The sequence below is a fragment of the Oncorhynchus kisutch genome, unplaced genomic scaffold (assembly GCF_002021735.2).
Source record: "Oncorhynchus kisutch isolate 150728-3 unplaced genomic scaffold, Okis_V2 Okis01b-Okis20b_hom, whole genome shotgun sequence".
Taxonomy (NCBI): Eukaryota; Metazoa; Chordata; class Actinopteri; order Salmoniformes; family Salmonidae; genus Oncorhynchus; species Oncorhynchus kisutch.
The window spans coordinates 405,738-432,810 of NW_022261978.1; the positions used below are offsets into that span (position 1 = coordinate 405,738).

Here is a 27,073-nt window from a genome sequence, read left to right on the forward strand (position 1 = left end):
ATTCCCTGTTTTAGGTCAGTTAGGATCACCACTTTATTTTAAGAATGTGAAATGTCAGAATAATAGTGGAGTGTGATTTATTTCAGCTTTTATTTCTTTCATCACATACCCAGTGGGTCAGAAGTTTAGATACACTCAATTAGTATTTGGTAGTCCAGAGCTTCCGGCGACGGTTCCCAGTCCGGAGCTTCCTGCGACGGTTCACAGTCCGGAACCTCCTGCGACGGTCAACGGTCTGGAACCTCCAGCGACGGTCAACGGTCTGGAACCTCCAGCGACGGTCAACGGTCCGGAAACCTCCAGCGACGGTCAACGGTCCGGAAACCTCCAGCGACGGTCAACGGTCCGGAAACCTCCAGCGACGGTCAACGGTCCGGAAACCTCCAGCGACGGTCAACGGTCCGGAAACCTCCAGCGACGGTCAACGGTCCGGAAACCTCCAGCGACGGTCAACGGTCCGGAAACCTCCTGCGACGGTCAACGGTCTGGAGAGCCAGGCACGGCGCCGATGCCCAGTCCGAGCACGGCATTCTACCCATGGCCTGACCCGTGGTCTGGGCGGGGGCAAAGACCTGCACCAGAGCCGACACTTGTCACCCCCTTACCCTCCCCAGTTGTTTTCAGGTTTTGCGGCCGGAGTCCGCAACTTTGGGGGGAGGTTACTGTCACGCCCTGAACGTAGAGAGCCTTTTTATTCTCTATTTTGGTTAGGCAGCCATTTCCCCACTGTATTGTGGGTTCTTATTTATGTGTAGTTGCCTGTCAGCAATTCATCTACTTCACGTTCCGTTCGTCCTTTATTGTTTTTGTGCGTTTCATTTAATTAACATGTGGAACCCATATCACAACGACGAACGTGACACCAAGCTGTTTAAAGACACAGTCAACTTAGTGTATGTAAACTTCTGACCCACTGGAATTGTGATATAGTGAATTATAAGTGACATAATCTGTCTGTAAACAATTGTTGGAAAAATTACTTGTGTCATGTACAAAGTAGATGTCCTAACCGACTTGCAAACACTATAGTTTGTTAACAAGAAATTTGTGGAGTGGTTGAAAAACAAGTTTTAATGACTCCAACCTAAGTGTTTGTAAACTTCTGACTTTAATCATATCTGTATTCCCAGTCATGTGAAATCCATAGATTAGGGTCTAATTCATTTAGAACAGTTGACTGATTTCTTTATATGAACTGTGACTCAGTCAAATCGTACAAATTGAGGTTTTGTTGAGTGAAAAGAAATCACAGACCTGAGAGAGATTCAGCTGAGTACATGTTCAGATTTACAACACAGTATGCAGAATGGGGGTACAGCTTCCCTGGAACAACTCTGACTGACACAGGTAATATATAATATATATAGGTAATATATAATATCTACAGGTAATATATAATATCTACTGGGAATATCTACAGGTAATATATAATATCTAATTCTAATAATTAATTAGAATCATTCAGAGCTGCAGGTGAAGGTGTCTTCCTCCACAGAGGAATAGAAGAGAACACTGACCTGTAGCACCACCTGTCTTCTGACTGACAACCTCACCTACATCTGGTACAAGAACGGGCAACATCTCCATGACCCTACTTCCCAACAATACTCCTGTAATACTCTAGTGGTCGGGTGTTACTCTACAGACAGTTACTCCTGTGCTGTAAAAGACCATGAGGATTTTCTCGCTCCTACATTGTGTGAGTCTGAACTCACCTATAATAATCATCTTAAGTATCAATCATTAAGGCTTGTGGACCAATAGTAGAACATGTGGGGAAAACAGACAAATTGGTGCACTCTTGGATAGTAACACTAGTAGGAACTATACAGTATAATATACAAGGTAGAAAATGGCTGATGGAATGTTATCTTGTTATATCGTTTTAGAATTTACATTTTTGGAATGAATTTTAGAATAAGACTGTAATGTAACAACATGAAAATGTCAAGGGTTCTGAATACTTTCTGAATGCACTGTGTGTGTCTATATATTTTATTCATTTTAAATGAACCAGTCCTATACATCTAAAACACTTGAAAATAGTCTCATTATCATTTGAGGAATTGATCAGATACATTTAGTTTCAGGTGTTCATGGTCTGAGCTGTTTGAATGTGACTTACACCAAGAGGATATCTGTGCCTTGAAGGGGTCAACAGTGGACATTACCTGCACGTATAGACATCCCAGCTGGCATAACGTCACAGAAGTATCCTGGTTCAACAAATGGGAGTCTGGAGTTACTGCAGATCTAAGCCAGGACCCAGAATATGCAGGTAGTGTGAAGTACCATCCAACTACACACAAGGACTCCACCCTGAGAATCACAGACCTGAGAGAGAGTGACTCTGCTGAATATAAGTTTAGATTTACAACAACGGAGGTAAAATGGGGAAACGGCTTCCCTGGAATAACTCTGTCACAGGTAATACTGTCCTTACAGTATTATATCATCTAGTCATTATATTATTGGTGGAAATAATGATGATTGTGCTATTTTGTCTTCATTTCCCCCTTTTCAGACCTGCAGGTGAAGGAGACTCCTGGCACAGAGGAAGGGAAGGTGACACTGACCTGTAGCACCACCTGTACTCTAACTGACAACCCCACCTACATCTGGTACAAGAACGGACAACTTCTCACCAACCCAAACACCCAAGATAACTTCCTGATCCTAGACCCAGTCAGCAGTGAGGATACAGGCAGCTACTCCTGTGCTGTTGAAGACTACGAGAATTGCCTGTTACGTTAGTCTTTGAAGAATGATGTTGTAGGAATCATAGTTGTTGTTCTGATTCGAATACTCTGTGTCTTTGGGTTCAGGTTAGTGAGATGAATTTATCCTTTTTCAAATTATATTTTATAATGATCAAAATCATTTATATTGCTTGATTGATTGTTGATTGATTTATTAATTGATACATTCATTCACAAAACAGGAAGAAGGCCTCCAATTCCACCTCTGACACAAGAGACAGAAGAGACACAGCAGAGAACGGACAGGTGAGTCTTCTGGAATCAGTTGACTAAGAGCTACAGTGATCTGTATTTAGATGGACTCAATGACTGTGGTAATATCTTTCACCCCTCATGTTGTCTGTCTTCTCTCCCCATCAGAGAGACTCTAATCCAGTGTATGACAACATCTCAGGCATGGCCATGGCCCCTATTGCAGCACAGAGAGCGATCACAGACGAGCAGGATGACTTTACCTACCCCAGCATCTAACACAGAAACCAGGAAGTGCCTCTGGACTCCACCGTCCCACCGTCTCACCCCCAAAAACAGGACGAGGATTTCCAGTACACTACTTTGAAATTCAACAGCCCCAGTGCTGCTCAATAGACATTGGGAGGGATTCAATCCAATCATAGAGGGGGGATCTTTTTTTTTTACAGCAACTTCCTTGTTGTTGTAATATCTCAAACGGGGAGTTTCAGCATTAAGGATTCCAGCTTTAAATAACACAATATAACCAACTTTATTCATGGGGTCTTATAGTAAATGTACTATAAATCACAGTGATTTAAACATCCCATCCATACACCACACTAAACCTACACATAGTCTGTGTCTGGAAAGGCATCCTATTCCCTACATACTGTCAGGTGACATTTCAGACACAGATTTCCTCTTTAACTGTTAAGGGCCAAACAAATGATACCAGTTCAACAGGTTGAAGGTTGTAGCTGCTATGCCACCTTGTTTAATGAGGTGAGGTCCTCAATAAATGACTAAATACAACTAAACACAGGTTCTTTTCATCAGGGGTGGGGCATGGAAATGACACAGTGAGACGCTGCAATTGACAGCTTCTGTTTATCTTTTGTATCTAAGCAACAATATATAGCAGCCATAAATCATTAACCAATGGAGTGCTCCACACAAACAAAACAATCTTTGGTGCTGTCGCTCATACAACAAGCTGTCCAATGAAAATATTAGTGTATCTTAGTGTTCCAATAATTACAGAAGTGTATAGTTGAGGAAGGTGTGCTCAGGAAGACAGAGAGGATCTGGAGGGAGATGGGAACACTTACAAAGTTCCACTGAATTTAGATAAGGCCACACTCTCCCCTCTCTTCCAGAGCACGCCAACCTGTACATGGATAAGAGGGATCTCTGGACACCGGGAAACAACAGACATCTAAACACAAAACCCCACCCCACACACAGACAGCACCTGGAACTAATCTAAATTCATTGATGCAGTGGGTTCATTGTAACAGTGGGTTAACTTCCTTGTTCAGGGGCAGAATGACAGATGTTTACCTTGTCAGCTCGGGGATTGTTTTATGACGGATTTTTTAAACGATTCATAACTATTTCCACATATTTATTTATACCATAGCTGGCCCAGAAGCAATCAAACAATCAAGCCCTGAGGTGTTGCCAGTCCTCTTCTGGCTCAGTGGAGATTATAAGAGTACGTGGCCGTTAAGGGCAGATTGTTCTACAAAATGTTCAAATGTTCAGAGATGACCAGCAGGGTCAAATAATAATCACAGTGGTTATAGAGGGTGCAACAGGTCAGCAACTCATGTCAGCGGGAGAGAGGGAGAGAAAAAGGGAGAGAGGGGGGGGGGGGGGGGGGGGGGGAGAGAGACAGAGGGAGATGAAGGGAGAGAGAGAGAGAGAAAAAGGGAGAGGGTGAGAGGGGGGAAGGGAGAGAGAAAGAGGGGGGAAGGGAGAGAGAGAGAGAGAGAAAAAGAAACAGCAGTCAAACAGCAGCAGCAGGAAGCAAGGTAGCACGTCCAGTGAACAGGTCAGAGTTCCAGGATACCAGATAAGACAGGGGAATTGACTGACCCTAGCCCTCCGGCACATAGACTATTGCAGAATAGATACTGGAGACTGAGACAGGGGGGTCAGGGGACACTGTGGCCCCGTCCGACGATACCCCCGGACAGGGCCACACCATCAAAGGGATATCAACAGACCACCAACTAACTACCTTGAGACAAGGTGGAGTATAGCCCATGAAGATCTCCTCCACTGCACAAGCCCAAATACAGCAGAACCAGACAGGAAGATCATGTCAGTGACTCAACTCACTCAATTAGAGCATAGCGAAAAAAGCCTGGCACGGTGTGATGCACCTCTCCTAGGGAAGGCATGGGAGAGCACTAGCAAGCCAGTGATTCAGCCCCCGCAATAGGGTCAGAGGCAGAGAATCCCAAATGGAGAGAGGGGAGCCAGGCAGAGACAGCAAGGGTGGTTTGTCACTCCAGTGCCTTGCCGTTCACCTTCGCACCCCTGGGACACTCAATCATAGGACCAACTGAAGAGATGAGTCTTCAGTACAGACTTAACCTTTTACTGCAGTGGGCTAAATCAGGGTCACACAGAGTGTTTCTTGGTAGCCAAACAAATCTACTTTGAAACAAAAGTATTCACCTCAAACACATGGTTATGGGCTTACAAAAAAGAAGACACCTGTACCATGTCAGCTACAGAGTTTAAATTGATTCCATTTAGAGTTTCCATCCCAATATTACACTTTATATACATTACATTACAAAAAATATGTTTATTAATTATGAAATTATGAAAAATATTAATATCATTCCACCCATGAGGCCACTAGGTCATTTGACTGCAGGAAAAGGCTACAGGTTGATGCCAAGTCTGCGTGTATCACATGGATTGACAGACCATTCCATCAAAATGTTTCTCTGTAGGAGAAAGCCCTACCTCCAGGTTAGAAATTCTAGGAAAAGTAAGGTGACCTGCATGTTGTGACCGTTGCGTACATGCAGGTATATACGGCAGGACCATATCAGAGGGAAGATAGGAGCAAGTACATGTAATGCTTTGTAGGTTAGCAGTAAAACCTTAACAGGAAGCCAGTGTAGAGAGGCTAGCACTGGAGCAACATTTTATGGTTCTAGTCAAGATTCTAGTAGCCGTATTTATCCCTAGCTGAAGTTTATTTAGTTATTTATCCGAGTAGCTGGAGAGTAGAGCATTGCAGAAGTCTAATCTTGATGTGCAAAAGCATGGATAAGCTTTTCTGCATCATTTTTGGAGAAAAGGTTTCAGATATTTTAGATGTTACCAAGATGGAAAAACTGCTCTTGAAAATGTTTTGTCAAAGAGAAATCAGTGATCCTTCAGCTTTATTTGAAATGAATGTATAACCATTGAGATTAATTGTCAGGTCAAACAGCAGATATATTTGTTTCTTAGGACCTAGAACTAGCATCTCTGTTTTGTCTGAATTTAAAACCAAAACATTTGCTGCCATCCATTTCCTTATGTCTGAAACACAGACTCCAGGGTAGGCAATTTTGGGGCTTCGGTTTCATTGAAACGTACAGCTGTGTGTCGTCTGCAAAGCATTGAAAGCTGACATTGTGTTTCCGAATGACATAACCAAGAGGTAGAATATATAGTGAACACAATAGTGGTCCTAAAACTGAACTTTGAGGAACACCGAAACTTACCATTGATTTCTCAGAGGACAAACCATCCACAACTTTTGGAGCGGCAGGTAGCCTAGTGGTTAGAGCATTGGGCCAGTAATCAAAAGGTTGCTGGATGAAATCCCCGAGCTGACAAGGTTAAAATCTGTAATTCTGCCCCTGAACAAGCCACTTATTCCACTGTTCCCTGTAAAATAAAATTTTAACCAGGCAAATATCTTCAACATTTGGACCGCATCTGGCCCATAGGATGCTTTACACTGAGTCATATGTGTGACCAAACAGCCGGATCGTGTCTATACATTGGGCCTGAAACAGGATATTGGTATTTGGCCATTGGCCCAATTTTACTGCAAGGAATTATATTTGGTCAACCACAGGCTAGGCTTGGGTATAACTATATCCTGTCTCTTTGTTCAGTGGAGAAAACACTGAAGACAGGGAAGAATAAACATCTACCATCTACTTCCCAGCATAACAACTATGATTTATTCTCTTTGAAAAAATATATCTTTCTCCCACGGATTTGCTTTGGGGTTATTGAAGAATAACAGCTAACAAAATCATCCTAAAATATGTAGAAATACAATTTTATTTTAAATTATTAGTAGTTAGTAGTTATTTATAGATGAGAAACCAATATGTCATTTTTGTCTCATGTACCGTAGAAGGCTACAATAATCTCCACACTCCTGTATTGTCTGTTGGGGAACAATCATATTTGAAGGAAGCAGCTGCGTCAGCCCCAGAAACAGGACCAGGATGTCCAGTACGCTGCTGTGAAATTCAACCACCCCAGGGTGTCACGCCCTGACCTTTAGAGAGCCTTTTAATGTCTCTATTTGGTTTGGTCAGGGTGTGATTTGGGGTGGGCATTCTATGTTTTGTTATCTATGATTTTGTATTTCTATGTTTTGGCCGGACATGGTTCTCAATCAGGGACAGCTGTCTATCGGTGTCTCTGATTGGGAACCATACTTAGGTAGCCTTTCCCTCCTTTCTGTGTGGGAAGTTGTCTTTGTTTCTTGGTACTATTGCCTTAAGCTTCACGGTTGGTTTTGGATTGGTTTTTGTTTTTGCCGGCATCATCCTGAATAAAAAGGGAATATGAACGCCCTCCACGTTGCACCTTGGTCCTCCTCCTTCAACAGCTGTGACACAGTGCTACTCAATAGACTTTCAGTCAGATTGATGGTTGTTTTGTTGAGCTGCCAGTAGAGAGCCCTGTGGTACAGTACACTGAAAACACCAGGTTTTAGTGTAGCTGGTTGGACATACAGAACTACAGAGAAACCATAGGCTTATTAGTATGGTCAAATTATGTTAACATTTAAAATAATTTTAATAGGGTTATTTTCCAACATTCCTCCTTTTCTAATAAGTGTGCTCCAAAAAGATGTTCACATATTGTTTATAAGCCATTTACTAATGTGTTGGTTGTCAGGATGAAGCTTTGTGAGGACAGGAAGCCCTTCAGTACATCTAGTTGGTGTCAACCACAGAACTCACACTCTTCTGTTTCACACAGCCAGTATAAGGTCTCCTACCAAACTCCTCTCTTCACTCTGTAAGTACCTGTTACATTACCATTCTACTTGTTCTTGGTGGTTTGTTCCCGGCTGTATCTAATAACACTTGAGATTTTCTGAGCTAACAATGTAAGAAATAATACATTTAAAAAAATGACTGCATAGTTTTCTAAGGACCTGAAGCGAGGCGACCATCTCTATCGGCGCCATCTTTTGGGGCTTCACCATGTTTCATCGCCATGTACAGCTGTGTGTCGTCCGCATAGCAGTAAAAGTTTAACATTATGTTTCCGAATGACATCACCAAGAGGTCAAATATATAGTGAAAACGATAGTGGTCCTAAAATGGAGCCAATTAATGAAATGCCTGATACCGCTTAATTGCATTCAGTAATTAGCATTATCAGTAATTAAATAGGTTGTCTTTATTCAAACGATAGCATAACTTGACATAGGTGTAATCTACATAATAATGACAATTTTTTCTCCTCTCTGTTGCTGTTCAATATATAGTCATCTACTCTGTTAACTGGGGCACAGATCTGTAGGCCCATGTGACATCATTAGTCATGTTGCATCAAGTGTCTTTAGGTCTTTGAAAAGCACTCTGTAAATGCCATGTCTCATTATAATAGTAATAAGTAGACTGCGTCATGCAGGCTAAGGACTTATAGAGGAAGTTCTGTATCAGCCACTTTTGTCCTGACTATTTCAAATATATGTCAACCACAGAACTCGCACTACCTGTTTCTATTCACTGCCAGTAAGTTGAGACACCCCCCCCCCCCCCCCTCTCTTCACTCTAAGTACACTTGACTTGTATATCTTGTAGTATTGTGTTTGATAATGATAGGGCCCCAGGTATCAGTACTATAGTCAGGATTATGAGAATATTACACATCTGAAGCTATAAATGAATCATGTATACAGTGTAAACAGTGCTACTGACAGATCTATTCAATAAGTCAGTGTTTCCTCACCCTGGTCCTCCAACACCCCCAACAGTAGTCATGTTAATTATAGCCCTGGACAAACACCTCACTCAACTCATTGAGGGCTTGACGATTAGTTGGCAAGTTGAATCAGGTGTGCTTGACCAGTTACAATTCAAATGTATGTTGGGGGAACTGGAGGACCAGGGTTGGGAAACACTGCAATAAGTGATTGTTCACCTCTGTAAGGGAATTTTGCCCTATGTTATACAAGAGACCACAGGAAACCTATTTGATCAGAGATTAGTTTGTTCATTAAGGATTGCAAGACGGAGTATACACTTACAGTAATTTGCAAGTAACACACTCAGTACAAAATTTAGTGTTTTCCCTTTTTATCCCCTACTAAGGATCACACCGCCCAGGGTGATGTCCCTTCACTTTAATACCATAAGCTCATAATTAATAGTTGCTAATACAAAGATGTCTCTGCTAGGCGGAGTTCAGCTTATTGTTATTTGCAGTTAGTTACCAATCATTCTTCCTCCTATTGCTATCAGGTGCCAGCAGAAGTAAGACTGGAACATAGTATCAACAGGAACTGAAAGTATAGTTTAAACACACAGACATCTGACTTCTGTACAGTTGATCTCTTCATATACTTAAAGTCTCTAGCACTGATTCTCAATCTCAAGCTAAAGCAAAACATGAATCATTGTACTTTTGTAATTACAGGTGTTCCTATAATGTACAGATTTTATAGAATTCCTTTCACCTCTCATTTGATGTATAAGGTGTATTTATTCACCAGCTATAGTTAGTTATGTTGCAAAGATTGCAGGATGAGAGATGGTTTGAGTCACATTGATGGCTGTTGTGTTGAGATGCCAGTAGAATGCTGTGGTACAGTACATTGGGTGCCACAGGGTTCAATTCTTGGACCGACTCTCTTCTCTGTATACATCAATGAGGTCGCTCTTGCTGCTGGTGAGTCCCTGATCCACCTCTACGCAGACGACACCATTCTGTATACTTCCGGCCCTTCTTTGGACACTGTGTTAACAACCCTCCAGGCAAGCTTCAATGCCATACAACTCTCCTTCCGTGGCCTCCAATTGCTCTTAAATACAAGTAAAACTAAATGCATGCTCTTCAACCGATCGCTACCTGCACCTACCCGCCTGTCCAACATCACTACTCTGGACGGCTCTGACTTAGAATACGTGGACAACTACAAATACTTAGGTGTCTGGTTAGACTGTAAACTCTCCTTCCAGACCCATATCAAACATCTCCAATCCAAAGTTAAATCTAGAATTGGCTTCCTATTTCGCAACAAAGCATCCTTCACTCATGCTGCCAAACATACCCTTGTAAAACTGACCATCCTACCAATCCTCGACTTTGGCGATGTCATTTACAAAATAGCCTCCAATACCCTACTCAACAAATTGGATGCAGTCTATCACAGTGCAATCCGTTTTATCACCAAAGCCCCATATACTACCCACCATTGCGACCTGTACGCTCTCGTTGGCTGGCCCTCGCTTCATACTCGTCGCCAAACCCACTGGCTCCATGTCATCTACAAGACCCTGCTAGGTAAAGTCCCCCCTTATCTCAGCTCGCTGGTCACCATGGCATCTCCCACCTGTAGCACGCGCTCCAGCAGGTATATCTCTCTAGTCACCCCCAAAACCAATTATTTCTTTGGCCGCCTCTCCTTCCAGTTCTCTGCTGCCAATGACTGGAACGAACTACAAAAATCTCTGAAACTGGAAACACTTATCTCCCTCACTAGCTTTAAGCACCAACTGTCAGAGCAGCTCACAGATTACTGCACCTGTACATAGACCACCTATAATTTAGCCCAAACAACTACCTCTTTCCCAACTGTATTTAATTTATTTATTTATTTTGCTCCTTTGCACCCCATTATTTTTATTTCTACTTTGCACATTCTTCCATTGCAAAACTACCATTCCAGTATTTTACTTGCTATATTGTATTTACTTTGCCATCATGGCCTTTTTTGCCTTTACCTCCCTTCTCACCTCATTTGCTCACATTGTATATAGACTTGTTTATACTGCATTATTGACTGTATGTTTGATTTTACTCCATGTGTAACTCTGTGTCGTTTTATCTGTCGATCTGCTATGCTTTATCTTGGCCAGGTCGCAATTGTAAATGAGAACTTGTTCTCAACTTGCCTACCTGGTTAAATAAATAAATAAAATAAAACATTACCAGTAGAGTGCTGTGGTACAGTACATTGCCAGTAGAGTGCTGTGGTACAGTACATTGCCAGTAGAGTGCTGTGGTACAGTACATTGCCAGTAGAGTGCTGTGGTACAGTACATTGCCAGTAGAGTGCTGTGGTACAGTACATTGCCAGTAGAGTGCTGTGGTACAGTACATTGCCAGTAGAGTGCTGTGGTACAGTACATTGCCAGTAGAGTGCTGTGGTACAGTACATTGCCAGTAGAGTGCTGTGGTACAGTACATTGCCAGTAGAGTGCTGTGGTACAGTACATTGCCAGTAGAGTGCTGTGGTACAGTACATTGCCAGTAGAGTGCTGTGGTACAGTACATTGCCAGTAGAGTGCTGTGGTACAGTACATTGCCAGTAGAGTGCTGTGGTACAGTACATTGCCAGTAGAGTGCTGTGGTACAGTACATTGCCAGTAGAGTGCTGTGGTACAGTACATTGCCAGTAGAGTGCTGTGGTACAGTACATTGCCAGTAGAGTGCTGTGGTACAGTACATTGCCAGTAGAGTGCTGTGGTACAGTACATTGCCAGTAGAGTGCTGTGGTACAGTACATTGCCAGTAGAGTGCTGTGGTACAGTACATTGCCAGTAGAGTGCTGTGGTACAGTACATTGCCAGTAGAGTGCTGTGGTACAGTACATTGCCAGTAGAGTGCTGTGGTACAGTACATTGCCAGTAGAGTGCTGTGGTACAGTACATTGCCAGTAGAGTGCTGTGGTACAGTACATTGCCAGTAGAGTGCTGTGGTACAGTACATTGCCAGTAGAGTGCTGTGGTACAGTACATTGCCAGTAGAGTGCTGTGGTACAGTACATTGCCAGTAGAGTGCTGTGGTACAGTACATTGCCAGTAGAGTGCTGTGGTACAGTACATTGCCAGTAGAGTGCTGTGGTACAGTACATTGCCAGTAGAGTGCTGTGGTACAGTACATTGCCAGTAGAGTGCTGTGGTACAGTACATTGCCAGTAGAGTGCTGTGGTACAGTACATTGCCAGTAGAGTGCTGTGGTACAGTACATTGCCAGTAGAGTGCTGTGGTACAGTACATTGCCAGTAGAGTGCTGTGGTACAGTACATTGCCAGTAGAGTGCTGTGGTACAGTACATTGCCAGTAGAGTGCTGTGGTACAGTACATTGCCAGTAGAGTGCTGTGGTACAGTACATTGCCAGTAGAGTGCTGTGGTACAGTACATTGCCAGTAGAGTGCTGTGGTACAGTACATTGCCAGTAGAGTGCTGTGGTACAGTACATTGCCAGTAGAGTGCTGTGGTACAGTACATTGCCAGTAGAGTGCTGTGGTACAGTACATTGCCAGTAGAGTGCTGTGGTACAGTACATTGCCAGTAGAGTGCTGTGGTACAGTACATTGCCAGTAGAGTGCTGTGGTACAGTACATTGCCAGTAGAGTGCTGTGGTACAGTACATTGCCAGTAGAGTGTAATTGCCAGTAGATTGGTGGTACAGTACATTGGCCAGTAGAGTGCTGTGGTACAGTACATTGCCAGTAGAGTGCTGTGGTACAGTACATTGCCAGTAGAGTGCTGTGGTACAGTACATTGCCAGTAGAGTGCTGTGGTACAGTACATTGCCAGTAGAGTGCTGTGGTACAGTACATTGCCAGTAGAGTGCTGTGGTACAGTACATTGCCAGTAGGAGTGCTGTGGTACAGTACATTGCCAGTAGAGTGCTGTGGTACAGTACATTGCCAGTAGAGTGCTGTGGTACAGTACATTGCCAGTAGAGTGCTGTGGTACAGTACATTGCCAGTAGAGTGCTGTGGTACAGTACATTGCCAGTAGAGTGCTGTGGTACAGTACATTGCCAGTAGAGTGCTGTGGTACAGTACATTGCCAGTAGAGTGCTGTGGTACAGTACATTGCCAGTAGAGTGCTGTGGTACAGTACATTGCCAGTAGAGTGCTGTGGTACAGTACATTGCCAGTAGAGTGCTGTGGTACAGTACATTGCCAGTAGAGTGCTGTGGTACAGTACATTGCCAGTAGAGTGCTGTGGTACAGTACATTGCCAGTAGAGTGCTGTGGTACAGTACATTGCCAGTAGAGTGCTGTGGTACAGTACATTGCCAGTAGAGTGCTGTGGTACAGTACATTGCCAGTAGAGTGCTGTGGTACAGTACATTGCCAGTAGAGTGCTGTGGTACAGTACATTGCCAGTAGAGTGCTGTGGTACAGTACATTGCCAGTAGAGTGCTGTGGTACAGTACATTGCCAGTAGAGTGCTGTGGTACAGTACATTGCCAGTAGAGTGCTGTGGTACAGTACATTGCCAGTAGAGTGCTGTGGTACAGTACATTGCCAGTAGAGTGCTGTGGTACAGTACATTGCCAGTAGAGTGCTGTGGTACAGTACATTGCCAGTAGAGTGCTGTGGTACAGTACATTGCCAGTAGAGTGCTGTGGTACATGTACTGTATACTTGAAACACCAGGTTTTAGTGCAGCTGGTGGGTCCTTTATGTTTCTAATACTGCAGGGAGGGAGATGCAACAATGGCCTTGAGAACAGCAGGAAGTGTGTTGGTGGTCCTTCTCTTGTCTGTGGCAGGTATGGACTCATTCATTTCTTACCCTCTTTCTTTATTGTTCAATCAACATACAATCCAAGATGCTACTTCATGTTATTCTGGTGTGTTCAGTGGAATTGTCTGTTAGGCGTCTCCATGTCACTTTAGTAGTTGTCTCTCACATCTCTCTGACACTTCTCTATGGTTTCCATTCACACTCAACTCAGCAACTACGGCAACACAGTGTGGACAGAAAATCCAAGTGATGGTGTTTCCCACCAATGCAGTGTGGGGACAGAAGGTGACAGTAACCTGTAACACCACCTGTACTCTGACTGATAACCCCACCTACATTTGGTACAAGAACGGACAACGTCTATCATCGTCATCCAAGTCCACATTGTCAGCTACCAGTTATCATTCAGACATCTACTCCTGTGCTGTAAAAGGCTTTGAGGATCTCCTCTCTCCTGCAGTGTGTGAGTATCGATTCAACCACAGTACATTTTTAAAATCTAAGATTAACTAATGCAAGGATACCACGACAGATAACTTTAGTCAGTGCTTATTTACAGTACCATGAAACTATTGTATCCAATTGATGGACATCCAATCGTTTTAGGTGTTTTCGGTCATTACTGTTTCAACGTGACTTACACCCATCAGAGTATCTGTGCTTTGAAGGGCTCAACAGTGGAACTGCCCTGCACATATAGACACCCAAATAGTCACAACGTTTTAGAAGCAAACTGGTATATCCAAGAGAAACGTGATGAAGTGCTAAAAGTCCTGAACTTGGACCCAGAGCACGCAGACCGTGCTGAGTACCTTAAGACCCACCCAAAATACCTTGTGATTCAAGAGAAAGACTGCACCCTGAAAATCACAGACCTGAGAAAGAGAGATTCAGCTGAGTACAAGTTCAGATTTAAAACACAGCACACAGAATGGGGGTACAGCTTCCCTGGAACAACTCTGACTGTCACAGGTAATATATTATTTCAACTACTAATACAGGTAATATATAATATCTACTACTACAACTACTAATACAGGTAATATATAATATCTACTACTATAACTATTAATACAGGTAATATATAATATCTACTACTATAACTACTAATACAGGTAATATATAATATCTACTACTACAACTACTGATACAGGTAATATATAATATCTACTACTATAACTACTAATACAGGTAATATATAATATCTACTACTACAACTACTGATACAGGTAATATATAATATCTTCTACTTTTACTAGTACAACTACTAATACAGGTAATATTACACAAACAGTTTAAGATATGGAGTCTTGGTCTATGGCACAGAGTATTGACAAAGTGATGCATCTACACCTAATTTCAGGTCTGCAGGTGAAGGTGACTCCTGCCACAGAGAAAGGGAATCTGACACTGACCTGTAGCACCACCTGTACTCTGACTGAGAACCCCAAACCCACCTACATCTGGTACAAGAACGGACAACATCTCACCAACTCAAAGACTCTAGATAACTCCCTGATCCTAGACCCAGTCAGCAGTGAAGGTGCAGGCAGATACTCCTGTGCTGTAAAAGGCCACAATAATCTCTACACTCCTGAAGAGACTCTGACTGTCATTTGTAAGTATTTGTAAAAAATGACAGTTTAAACTTCATTGTACTGTGTGTGCTCTTTAAACTCCCTCCTGAACTGGAAATACCCCCAAACTGCATCATGCTCGCTTTTTGGTGACAGATGGTTAATAGTTTAAGAGGGATGTCACATGTGTTTGCAAGACAGAGAATCTGAGATCTAATCTCCTTGCGAGCTTGTGAGGAAGGAAGCAGCAGAGTGATGCTGGTTACACTCTTCTTACCATTTTACCAGCAGCATACCACCCTGCATCCCACTGCTGGCTTGCTTCTGAAGCTAAACAGGGTTGTCCCTGGATGGGAGACCAGATGCAGTTGGAAGTGGTGTTGGAGTGCCAGTAGGAGGGACTTCTCCCTCTGGTCTGAAAAAAATATCCCAATGCCCCAGGGCAGTGATTGGGGACATTGCCCTGTGTAAGGTGGTGTCTGTCGGATGGAAGATAAATGGGTGTCCTGACTCTCTGTGGTCATTAAAGATCTAATGGCACTTATTGTAAGAGTAGGGGTGGTAACCCCAGCGTCCTGTCTAAATTCCCATTCTGGCCCTCATACCATGTCCACCTAATCTCCATCTTCCAATTGACTCATATATCTCCCCTGTAACTACTCCCCAGGTCGTTGCTATACAAGAGAATGTGTTCTCAGTCAACTTCCGTGCTAAAATAAAACAAATAAAACCCTTCTTTCATCCTCAACACCAGATCCTCCAAGGAACACCTCAGTGTCAGTCAGTCCCTCTGGTGAAATAGTGGAGGGCAGTTCAGTGACTCTGACCTGCAGCAGTGATGCCAACCCACCTGTGGACAAATACACCTGGTACTTTCAAAATGAGACTTTAATAAATGGATTCGAACAGATCTACAACATCACCAACTTCAGGTCTGAAGACAGTGGACATTACCACTGTGAGGCCTGGAATAAAATGACATCTAAGAACTCTACAGATCTGATTATTATAACAGGTAAAGTTTCATCTTCAATGGTCTGCCTTTACATAAAAATACACATTTCATGCTCATTATTTCCCCATAGTCACTACATGTAAAGCTCATTGAGAAACATTTTAAGCAAAGTATTTATTGGCTTACAGCAATATTATTTTTTCTTGTTTTAAGTTAGAACATCTATGTATTAATTTCCTCCACATTTTTGTTTAGTGAAACACACCTCACTTATGACTGCAGCTGTAGGAATCATTGTTGTTGTTCTGGTTCTCATCCTCTGTCTCTCTGGCTTCATGTGGTTCAGGTGAGAATCTTGGTAAGATTTTCCTTTCACTTTATCATGTTCATTCATTCATCCATTAATTAATGTAAAACAGGAAGAAGGCCTCCAAACCCATCGCTGACACAAGGGACACATTAGACAATAGACAGGTGAGTTCAGGTCAAACAGTACTTGTTTTATTTTCAGAGTTCTTTCACTGCTTGATTAATCTTGCCTGGCACAACAGAACCAATGTAATAGTCCCCAGGTCTGCTTATCTTGTCTGTCCTCTCTCCATCAGGGAAACTCTAGTCCCATGAATGACAACATATCGGGCATGCCCATGACCCCTACTTCAGTACAGAGAGCAGACACAGACAACCAGGATGACGTTCACTACACCAGCATCCACTTCTCTGGCTCCAATAACCAGGAAGTGCCTCTGTACTCCACTGCCCAACTGCCTCAAACCCAGAAAGAGGATGAGGATGTCCAATACGCTGTTGTAAAATTCAACCGCCCCAGTGCTGCCCCCCCGGTGAGCAAGTTGAGCATTACAACACCCCAGATATTTTCAAAATTAGATGGCCCTTGTACTTGGCAGTTAAAAATGCATACAACACTTATATGTTAAGCAGATCAGCAGTTGTTTGGTTTAAATGTATTAAGATTTACAATGACTTCAAAGCAGTTTATTTGAAATGTATTAACATCTATACGGACTATAGGGTGCCTGAGGAAGGCCCCCAGCATCAAGGACCCCACACACCCCAGCCACGAGCTGTTCACACCCTTACCGTCAGGCTGACGGTATCGGAGCATGAGGTCTGATACCAACAGGCTCAGAGACAGTTTATATCTACAAGCCATCAGACTGCTTAACACTTGAACTGGACTGACCACCTGCAATGTTTCCTCGCACCTTAGCACACATGAACTCACACACACAAACATACACATTCATGCTACACATCACAACTGCTGCTACCAGACTCTTATTATGATTGGTAAATAGTGCACAATTGAAACACTTGCCCCCCCCCCCCCCCTTTTCCCCAGAACACATGTAAATATCGGACTATAAAGTGTCTTGCTGTGTTATACTTAAGCTACAATGTTTATTCTATTCTACTGAGACATTTTCTTTATGTTCGTATTGTTATCTTTTATTATGTCTTGTTGCATTATAGAGAAGGAACCTGCCAGTAAGCATTTAGTTGGACGCTGTGTACCATGAGTATCCTGTACATACGACTAATAAAACTTTACACTTTAAATGAGACCCCAGAAGTGAGGATGAATGATGACATGTTGCATCTTCTTTCTCATCAGACCTTTCTCACAGGAGGACCTTTCTCACAGGAGGACCTTTCTCACAGGAGGACCTCTCTCACAGGAAGCTGAGGAGGTCTCCTCTGTGTTCTATAGAACAGTCAACGAACCAAGAACTAAGAAGACCTGAACACAAGACGATCTTTGTTGCATCCCAAATGGTACTTTGTTCACTCTAGTGCACTATGTAGGGAATAGGGTGCCATTTTGGATGCACCCTGAACACCAGGCGACCTGAACATAAGATGACTCTGCCTGGGATTCAATCAAATTATGGACAAGCATACCGCACTTTAATTTTAAAGTTAATTTAAACCAACATCCGCAGCATTTAGCGCAAGTGTGATCTCTGCAAACGTCAGGAAAATTGTCTTTAAAAGACTTATTGTCGGCAGAAGACTATCAACAAACATTTCACTACACCAACACACCCGCAATAACAATGCAAAATATGTGTGACCAATAAACTTTGAATTGATTTCATATTTAATTCATTTTTGTCTTTTTATTCTAAATATTGGTCTACTATATGGTTTAATATAGTATACGATAGGGCTTAATATAGTATACTATAGGGTCTACTATAGGGTTTAATATAGTATACTATAGGGTTTAATATAGTATACTATAGGCTCTACTATAGGGTTTAATATAGTATACTATAGGGTCTACTATAGGGTTTAATATAGTATACTATAGGGTTTAATATAGTATACTATAGGCTCTACTATAGGGTTTAATATAGTATACTATAGGGTTTAATATAGGATACTGTAGGGTTTAATATAGTATACTATAGGGTCTACTATAGGGTTTAATATAGTATACTATAGGGTTTAATATGGTATACTATAGGCTCTACTATAGGGTTTAATATAGTATACTATAGGCTCTACTATAGGGTTTAATATAGTATACTATAGGGTTTAATATAGTATACTATAGGGTTTAATATAGTATACTATAGGCTCTACTATAGGGTTTAATATAGTATACTATAGGGTTTAATATAGTATACTATAGGGTTTAATATAGGATACTATAGGGTTTAATATAGTATAATATAGGGTTTAATATAGGATACTATAGGGTTTAATATAGTCTACTATAGGGTTTAATATAGTATACTATAGGCTCTACTATAGGGTTTAATATAGTATACTATAGGGTTTAATATAGTATACTATAGGGTTTAATATAGGATACTATAGGGTTTAATATAGTATAATATAGGGTTTAATATAGGATACTATAGGGTTTAATATAGTATACTATAGGGTTTAATATAGGATACTATAGGGTTTAATATAGTCTACTATAGGGTTTAATATAGGATACTATAGGCTCTACTATAGGGTTTAATATAGTATACTATAGGGTTTAATATAGTATACTATAGGGTTTAATATAGTATACTATAGGGTTTAATATAGTTTACTATAGGGTTTAATATAGTATACTGTGTGGCTTTCACAAGGGTGCTAGTAGTGCTGGGCTTTGGTAGGTAGGCATACTGATTTGTGCACTCAGATAAAACTGTTGGCATTTTTTATTTATTTTTTATTATAATTTTATTATGTGATTTTCTGGATTTTTCTGTTATTTTTCATTGTCTTTTTACTGTTTTTATTTCTATACTTACCTATTGTTCATCTCATACCTTTTTTGCACTGTTGGTTAGAGCCTGTAAGTAAGCATTTCACTGTAAGGTTGTATTCGCGCACGTGACAAGTAAACTTTGATTTGATATGATTTGGGTATAATTGAGGAAGGCGTACTCAGGAAGACAGAGAGGATCTGGAGGGAGATGGGAACACTTACAAAGTTCCACTGAATTTAGATAAGGCCACACTCTCCCCTCTCATCCTTCCAGAGCACGCCAACCTGTACATGGATAAGAGGGATCTCTGGACACCGGGAAACAACAGACATCTAAACACAAAACCCCACCCCACACACAGGCAGCATCTGGAACTAATCAAAATTCATTGATACATGTCACACCAGGAACTCCAAATGTCATTTAAAAGATGTTGTGGATTGGCTATGCGAGCGAGCCAATGTGTGGGGGCACTGGTGTCTTGGGCATGGCCATGCTACCCCTGCAGCGGTAACAGGTGTAACCGGGAGAGAGAGACAGAGACAGAGAGACAGAGACAGGGATAGAGACCGAGATAGAGAGACAGAGAGACAGACAGGGACCGAGACTGAGACAGAGACAGAGATAGAGAGACAGGGACAGGGACCGAGACAGAGACAGAGATAGAGAGACAGAGACAGGGACCGAGACAGAGACAGAGACAGAGAGTAAAAGGAGGATCATTGTTTTACCTGCAGCATTGCTCCAGAGGTGTCAGGATAGAGGGCTCTCTGCAGAGTGGTGTCTGTTTCTCTAACTAGACAAATGTTGTATACAACAAAGTTAAAAGTCACACACAATGTAAGCTACAAACGTATCACAACTGTAGCAGGCCAATCCTTCTCCTGAAGGTATGCTGGGTGTGCAGACTTCTGTTCCAGCCCAGCACTAACATACACATACACTACATGGCCAAAAGTATGTGGACACCTGCTCGTCAAACATCTCATTCCAAAACCATGGGCATTAATATGGAGCTGGTCCCCCCTTTGTTGCTATTACAGCCTATAATTTTCCTGGGAAGTCTTTCCACTAGATGTTGAAACATTGCTGCAGTGTCTTGCTTCTATTTAGCCACGAGCAATAGTGACGTCGGGCACTGGTGTTGGGTGATTAGGCCTGGCTCGCAGTCTGTGTTCTATGGGGCCTAGCAGGAACCATGAGAAACAGCCCCATACCATTATTCCTCCTCCACCGAACTTTACAGTTGGCATCCAGATTAGTCTGTCGGACTGCCAGATGGTGAAGCGTGATTCATCACTCCAGAGAACACATTTCCACTGCCCCAGAGTCCAATGGCGGCGAGCTTTACACCACTCCAGCCAACACTTATTATTGCGTATAATGATGTCAGAATTGTGTGCGGATGGTTGGCCATGGAAACCCATTTCATGAAGCTCCCAACAAACATTTCCTGTGCTGACTTTGCTTCCAGAGGCAGTTTGGAACTTGGTAGTGAGTGTTGCTACCGAGGAAAGACTATTTTTACGCTCTATTTGTTTCAGCACTCAGCGGTCCCGTTCTGTGAGCTTGTGTGACCTACCACTTCCTGGCAGAGCCATTGATTCTCTTAGATGTTTCCACTTCACAATAACAGCACTTACAGTTGACTGGGGCAGCTCTAGCAGGACAGAAATTTGACAAATTGACTTGTTTGAAAGGTGGCATCCTATGATGGTACCACATTGAAATGCACTGATTTCTTCAGTAATGTAATTCTACTGCCAATATTTGTCTATGGAAATTGCATGGCTGTGTGCTCAATTTTTCAGTACATTGAGAAGGTATTCAGACCCCTTGACTTTTTCCACATTTTGTTATGTTAAAGCATTATTCTAAAATGGAATTTTAAAAAATAAGAAAAATCCTTCATCTAATTACAATACCCCATAATCACAAGGTGAATAGTTCTTTAGAAATAGTAGAAAATTAATTTAAAAAATATAAACAGAAATAATTTATTTACATTGGTATTCAGACCCTTTGCTACGAGACTGAACATTTTTCTCAGGTTCATCCTGTTTCCATTGATTGGAGTCCACCTGTGGTAAATTCAATTGATTGGACAAGATTTGGAAAGGCACACACCTGTCTATATAAGGTCCCACAGTTGACAGTGCATGTCAGAGCAAAAACCAAGCCATGAGGCTTTATAATTATGGGATATTATGTGTAGATTGATGAGGGAAAAAAGCAATTTAATCCATTTTAGAACAAGGATGTAACAAAATGTGGAAATGTCAAGGGGTCTGAATACTTTCCTGAATGCACTGTATACACCTCTCAGCAACGGATGTGGATAAATCCACTCATTTGAAGGGGTGTCCACATGCTTTTGTGTGTATATATAGTGTATATGTGACCAACAGATGCACATTTGCATTCCCAGTCATGTAAAATCCATAGATGAGGGCTAAAATAATTGTCTTTCAATTGACTGATTTCCATTATATGAACTGTAACTCAGTAAAGTTGTTGAAATTGTTGCATGAGGTGTTTATATTTGTGTTCAGTATATTTAAATGCATATCAAATAGGATATATATTAAATGAATACAGCATGGGAATATTATTGAGGCCTTTCTTCTGTTGATTTCTCAAAACCAAAACACGTGAAGGCATCACTTGCAATTTGGAATAAATGTTACACTTTTATAGTTGTTTCTGTACCTGTGCACGAGTCCTTAATACACAGTCCATTGTACAAAATAAGTCATTCCCACGTGAGTCTCCAGGAGATTAACCTCCAACGTTCATAAGATTGTTCACTACATGATTTTGTCATGACCGCCACAGGATTTGTTTTATACACAGGACAGGAGTTTACACGTTTCTGTTCCAGCCCTTTACTAACACCTCATTTAAATAATTGTGATCTAAATTGAAGATGTGCACATAGTGCAATTCCCTGGGACAGAAATTAATGTCTGTATTTAAGAATGAGTTTCATAAATTATGATGTTCAGACAAATCTGCATGATAAACAATAGCTGGTGAATCCATTCCTAACATTGTGATATTGCACAGTCCTTAATAAAATCCTTGGATATGGGGATCATCCTGGTGGCTGGGAGGTTCACAACAAGTTCCTTAGATCTGCAGGGTGACAGGGTCAGGTGTCCTTCAAGGTGGAACAAGCAGAGACAAGGGGGGTAGAAATTAACCTCACTGACCAAATCTCAGTGCTGATTCATGTTTCTGAAGCCTCAACTACCTTTATTAGAAGTGCAATAGTTTTGTTAACAGTTTTTCATAGGCTTGGTCAGTTTAGAATGAGAGTAGAAAAACAATCTTTCATTTGAACTGGTAACACCAAACCCAATCAGACACTGCATGCTGCTAGCTAGCAAAGTAGCTAAACAGACTCATCAACAGAGAATGCACAAATAACTTGGCTGGCTTGCAAGCCTAGATCTAATAAAATAGTTGGCTGCATTTGCCACTATTTCATCAGATGGCATTTATTTTTTAACATGTCTTACCTGCAAACAAGACGGGCACGACTGTTTTCTCCTGCCAAGCCACTGCAATGGAGTGAAACGCGATCAGGTGCCCACTTTAGTCCCTGGGAACAAATGTATTTAGCTGGCTAGCATGTTCCCCAATTAATGATTTTAAAACTGTCTGGGTCTTCACAACTGATGCATTACTGAATCTACAACTAGACCTTGTTAGTTGAGTTGTTGATCTCTAAACACCTGATAAGCAGGACGAGGTTGCCTACTAGCATTAGCTTATCAGCCCATTAGCAATGGGCTGATAAACAACAGTTAATCAACATTTTAATTCAAAATTCATATGAAAGTAAATTGTTTAACATTTGAACATAATTTAGTAAATAAATAATCATTATACATTTTGCAAATTCTTCTGCAAATTTCTCTCTCAAGCGTGTACTTCTGTCTGTCTGGACTGATGTGTTATCATGCTTACTAAATAAATAAAGGAGGACAGTGGAGTGCGCTCCTTGACCTTTGTGGGTTGTGCCCAAACCTCGCGACCTGCGATTTCAATTAATCTGATTGGTCAAGACATACAAAGAGCCTGCAGCAGCAATCTTCATGTGTGAGTTGACAAAATCATGAGGCAAATCGGTTTAAAAAACAGCAGTTTGTCCCCTTTGCGTCTATTTTATTAAACAGAATCTAATGTGCTGGGGCAGATGCCGCCATGCAACACGTTTTTTGGTCAGCCGTGATGCAACTTCTGAAATGTGTTCTGCCTGTAAACCGTCCACAAGTAGTTGTCTTTTTGCATGAAAAGGAAGGAAATTACAGCAACTTGTGCCCTCATGTGTCAACCACTCACTTACTTCTTGTTTTCATACTGCCAGTGAGTTGTCTTACAAAACCTCTCCACTTTTCTCTGTAAGTACACTTGAAGATATCTTATAAAATTGTGTTTGGTAGTATGTTTTTAGTGATTAACCATATTATTCTGGCTAATGATAATACTAGGGACCCATGTCTCAATGCTATAGGATTGTAAGAATAAAACAGCTTTTGAGCAATAAAATGATTATTATGTGTATACAGTGCTATAGACAACTCTTAATTCATTTCTAAGGAGTAGTTATTCACCAGGTATAGAGTGAGTTGTTGTTTATGTTTCTAACACTACAGGGTGGGTGATGCAACAATGGCCTTGAGAAAACCAGGAAGTGTGTTTGTGGTCTTTCTCTTGTCAATGGCAGGTACTGTATGGTCACGTTTGTTAGTAATTGGATATGTAGACGGACGAGTCGGTCAAGGATCGATTCAGACAAGGTGGTAAATTGTATGACAAGCTACAGTTTATTCAGAGTGAAGATATCTAGAACAGCGTAATTACGGCTCTCCCGCTGGTTCGTACGGAAGCGCAGACGAAGAAGAGACCGTTACAATCAGTACACCACTATTATATAGGAAAGAATGTAGGTTGATTCTGGAAGATCGGATCTTTGGATTGGTTCATCTGGGGTGTAGTCTGTAGTCTTCCGCCATTGGCTCAGTTGTCTGTCCGTCATCGTAGAATCCTCTTCGGGCATTCAACGTTCAGCTACAACGGAGATCATGTGTGTGTGCGCTGGTTTTGGCCATTAGTGTAATGCGGGAGCTATCCTGTAGGGGACCCCACAGGCTCAACTCTGAGTTGTAGCCCTTTATCAACAATAGTTTGGTCACCTACATAAGAATTAGCATTTCTCTACAAAACCCTCTCTTCACGTCTCACCAGAGACGTGACACAACCTAACTGGATCCAGACACAAAGAGAAACTTCTCCCAAGGGGACTTATGAAATAAGGCACGGTTTTAAACAGAAATAGATATATATGTATTACATCATGTTCTCCATTCAATCCCACTATGTACTAAGTTGGCTACCAGCCACCTAGGAACTTACAACCCTCATTTTACAGAGCGGAGAACAACAGCTCAAAATAAAAGTAAATGCTTGTCTACATAAGCCAACTTTTTTCCCGCAGGAAAAAGTTGTAATTCCCTCTCTTCACATCTCCAAAGAGATGTGACTTAAACTAGGCAAGTCAGGCGGAATGATCCACTTGCATAACACATACATACCCATAAGGCAACAGCAGATATAATGTAAATCTAATAGGCACTCTCCTCCTCATCCTCGAATTCAAGTAGGTCTTTATCCAGCAGAGGAAACATCAAACGCACTCATCCAGGAGTCCCACATCGAGGTATCCATCCCAGAATGAGATTTCATTTTACCATTGAGCGTCCTCAAATCTTCTAGGGCCATGGTCAAGCTACCATCGGAGGCTGCGTTATTAGGGATGAAAGTGCAACACTGTTCACCACACATAGTACAAGCTCCACCTTTCTCCGCCAGTAGCATATCTACTGCAATGCGATTCTGGAATGTCATAAGAGAAGTTGCAGCCAGGCTCTCATGCTCCATACCGTTATCATGCACCTGGCTCCTGTTATCTAACAACAAAAAAAAAACGCTTGTTCTCGCAACCCCACGCTCTGAATGTGCCCTCCCTTCTGTATTTTTTCAGCATGAAAGTCCCCTGGCCCTGACACTTTTAACAATGTTTCAAGTCAGCTATGTTGCATAACACTTGCATACATCAACACAAGCCAACAGCAGATAATATTCAATCATATATATGGTAATGGCTATAATGTAAAACACAGGAACCAATAATCCCTCTTTTTCACACCCCCCAGGGTGTGAACAAAAATTCAGCAATGAATCACATAACAGTCACAGAGTTTAAAATACCTTCATGTCAAAAGAGAACAGCTCATTCAAAAACAGAACATTAAAAGAAATTTGTGTGAAATTTAAGTCCCCCTTTTGACACCCACAAGGGTGTCACTTAGCAAAAACAGGATAACACTTTATTGTTTATTGACATGTAAGATACCGGATAAAACTTTGGTCATGGAAAACAGAGTAAAACAAAGCAAAGCATTATTATAAACCATCTGGTCCTCTCAGCTACTCCTATCCTGCACCAGTTGGGCTTCATGCCACCCAGGGACTCAAAACCTTCACAACAGGGAGAACAAACATACTGGAAAGAAAACCCATCATAAAGATGTATAACAAGGAACTGTGGTGGTGTAAGATTTATTCTACTACCTCACCCACAGCATACCATGGGTCATCCTCAGTCAGTCTCATCCTCCCCTGAAAGCATGCTTCAGTATCAGCATCTCCAACTGGAGCATCAAGCAAAGGCATCATCATGCCTGAAGCCTTCACCACATCTGTAACAGACTTCTTAAAACACGGTATGATGCAAGCAGCACAACACGTCAATAACAAAAATTAGGGTCAGAAATCCAGTAACCACCATTCTAGTTTACTTACCAAAACCAGGCTCCCACTCAAGAGAACAGGCCAGACTCCTCCACCCCCGCCATGGTCCTCATCTCAGCAGATAGTGCATCAAGCCCACTAAGGGCCTTAGATATACTACTATCTGGACTGGTGTTATTAGGAATATACGTGCAACATTGTTCACCGTACATCTTGCATACGCCCCCCTGACTGGCAAGAAGCATATCCAAAGCAAGTCTATTCTGTCTGGCAACCCTAGATGTGGCCTCAAACTGTTCAGACATACCAGTGAGTGCATCACGGGGGTAATTAACAAAACGCTGTTGATCATAGTAGATGTAATGAATCCATGCAGTCTGTCTTGCATCCACTATGGCTGGACCTATAATCCCTCATTCCTGCCCAAGGCCTGAAGCTCATGAGGAACCCCCACCGGCACTCCCAACAGGTTAGTGTGTATGTCAACTACATCCTCTGTCCATGGAGCACTACTTCTATGTCTCCCATGGGATGGAATGTTTTCAGGTCCCCTGGATACAGAACCCAACAGCTGTTCAGCAGTAACATCAACAATGGTCAGTGGAATTTATCAAACTGGTCAGAGCACACGTACCTTGCCAGTCTCCTCTAAGAATGGGTCTCAGCACTCTTTTGGGTCCACAGATCCACCACACATCAGCCAGACCACTAGTTTGGTTTAGGCCTGTAACTGGCCAAGTGGAATTAATGGTTATGTTACTACTGCAATCAGCTTCAGGCAATCTCCCAT

The 27,073-nt window shown here is 41.9% G+C and overlaps 1 protein-coding gene across 3 annotated transcripts; it reads left to right on the forward strand.

The window, feature by feature from the left end:
• The first annotated feature begins 7,930 nt into the window (after positions 1–7,930).
• On the forward strand, positions 7,931–18,354 carry LOC116358902 (B-cell receptor CD22-like). Of its 3 annotated transcripts, none has more exons than XM_031811245.1 (10): positions 7,931–7,994; positions 13,651–13,721; positions 13,908–14,159; positions 14,303–14,668; positions 15,060–15,314; positions 16,028–16,288; positions 16,484–16,574; positions 16,648–16,702; positions 16,834–17,070; positions 17,261–18,354. In XM_031811245.1, exons 2-10 carry the CDS (start codon positions 13,667–13,669, stop codon positions 17,267–17,269), a joined length of 1,581 nt encoding a protein of 526 aa, XP_031667105.1. In that variant the 5' UTR covers positions 7,931–7,994; positions 13,651–13,666; the 3' UTR covers positions 17,270–18,354. The 3 variants fall into 3 exon arrangements, with proteins under 3 accessions (XP_031667105.1, XP_031667104.1, XP_031667103.1); XM_031811244.1 differs by having other exon boundaries at positions 17,865–18,354; XM_031811243.1 differs by having other exon boundaries at positions 16,834–18,354.
• Positions 18,355–27,073: the final 8,719 nt, after the last annotated feature.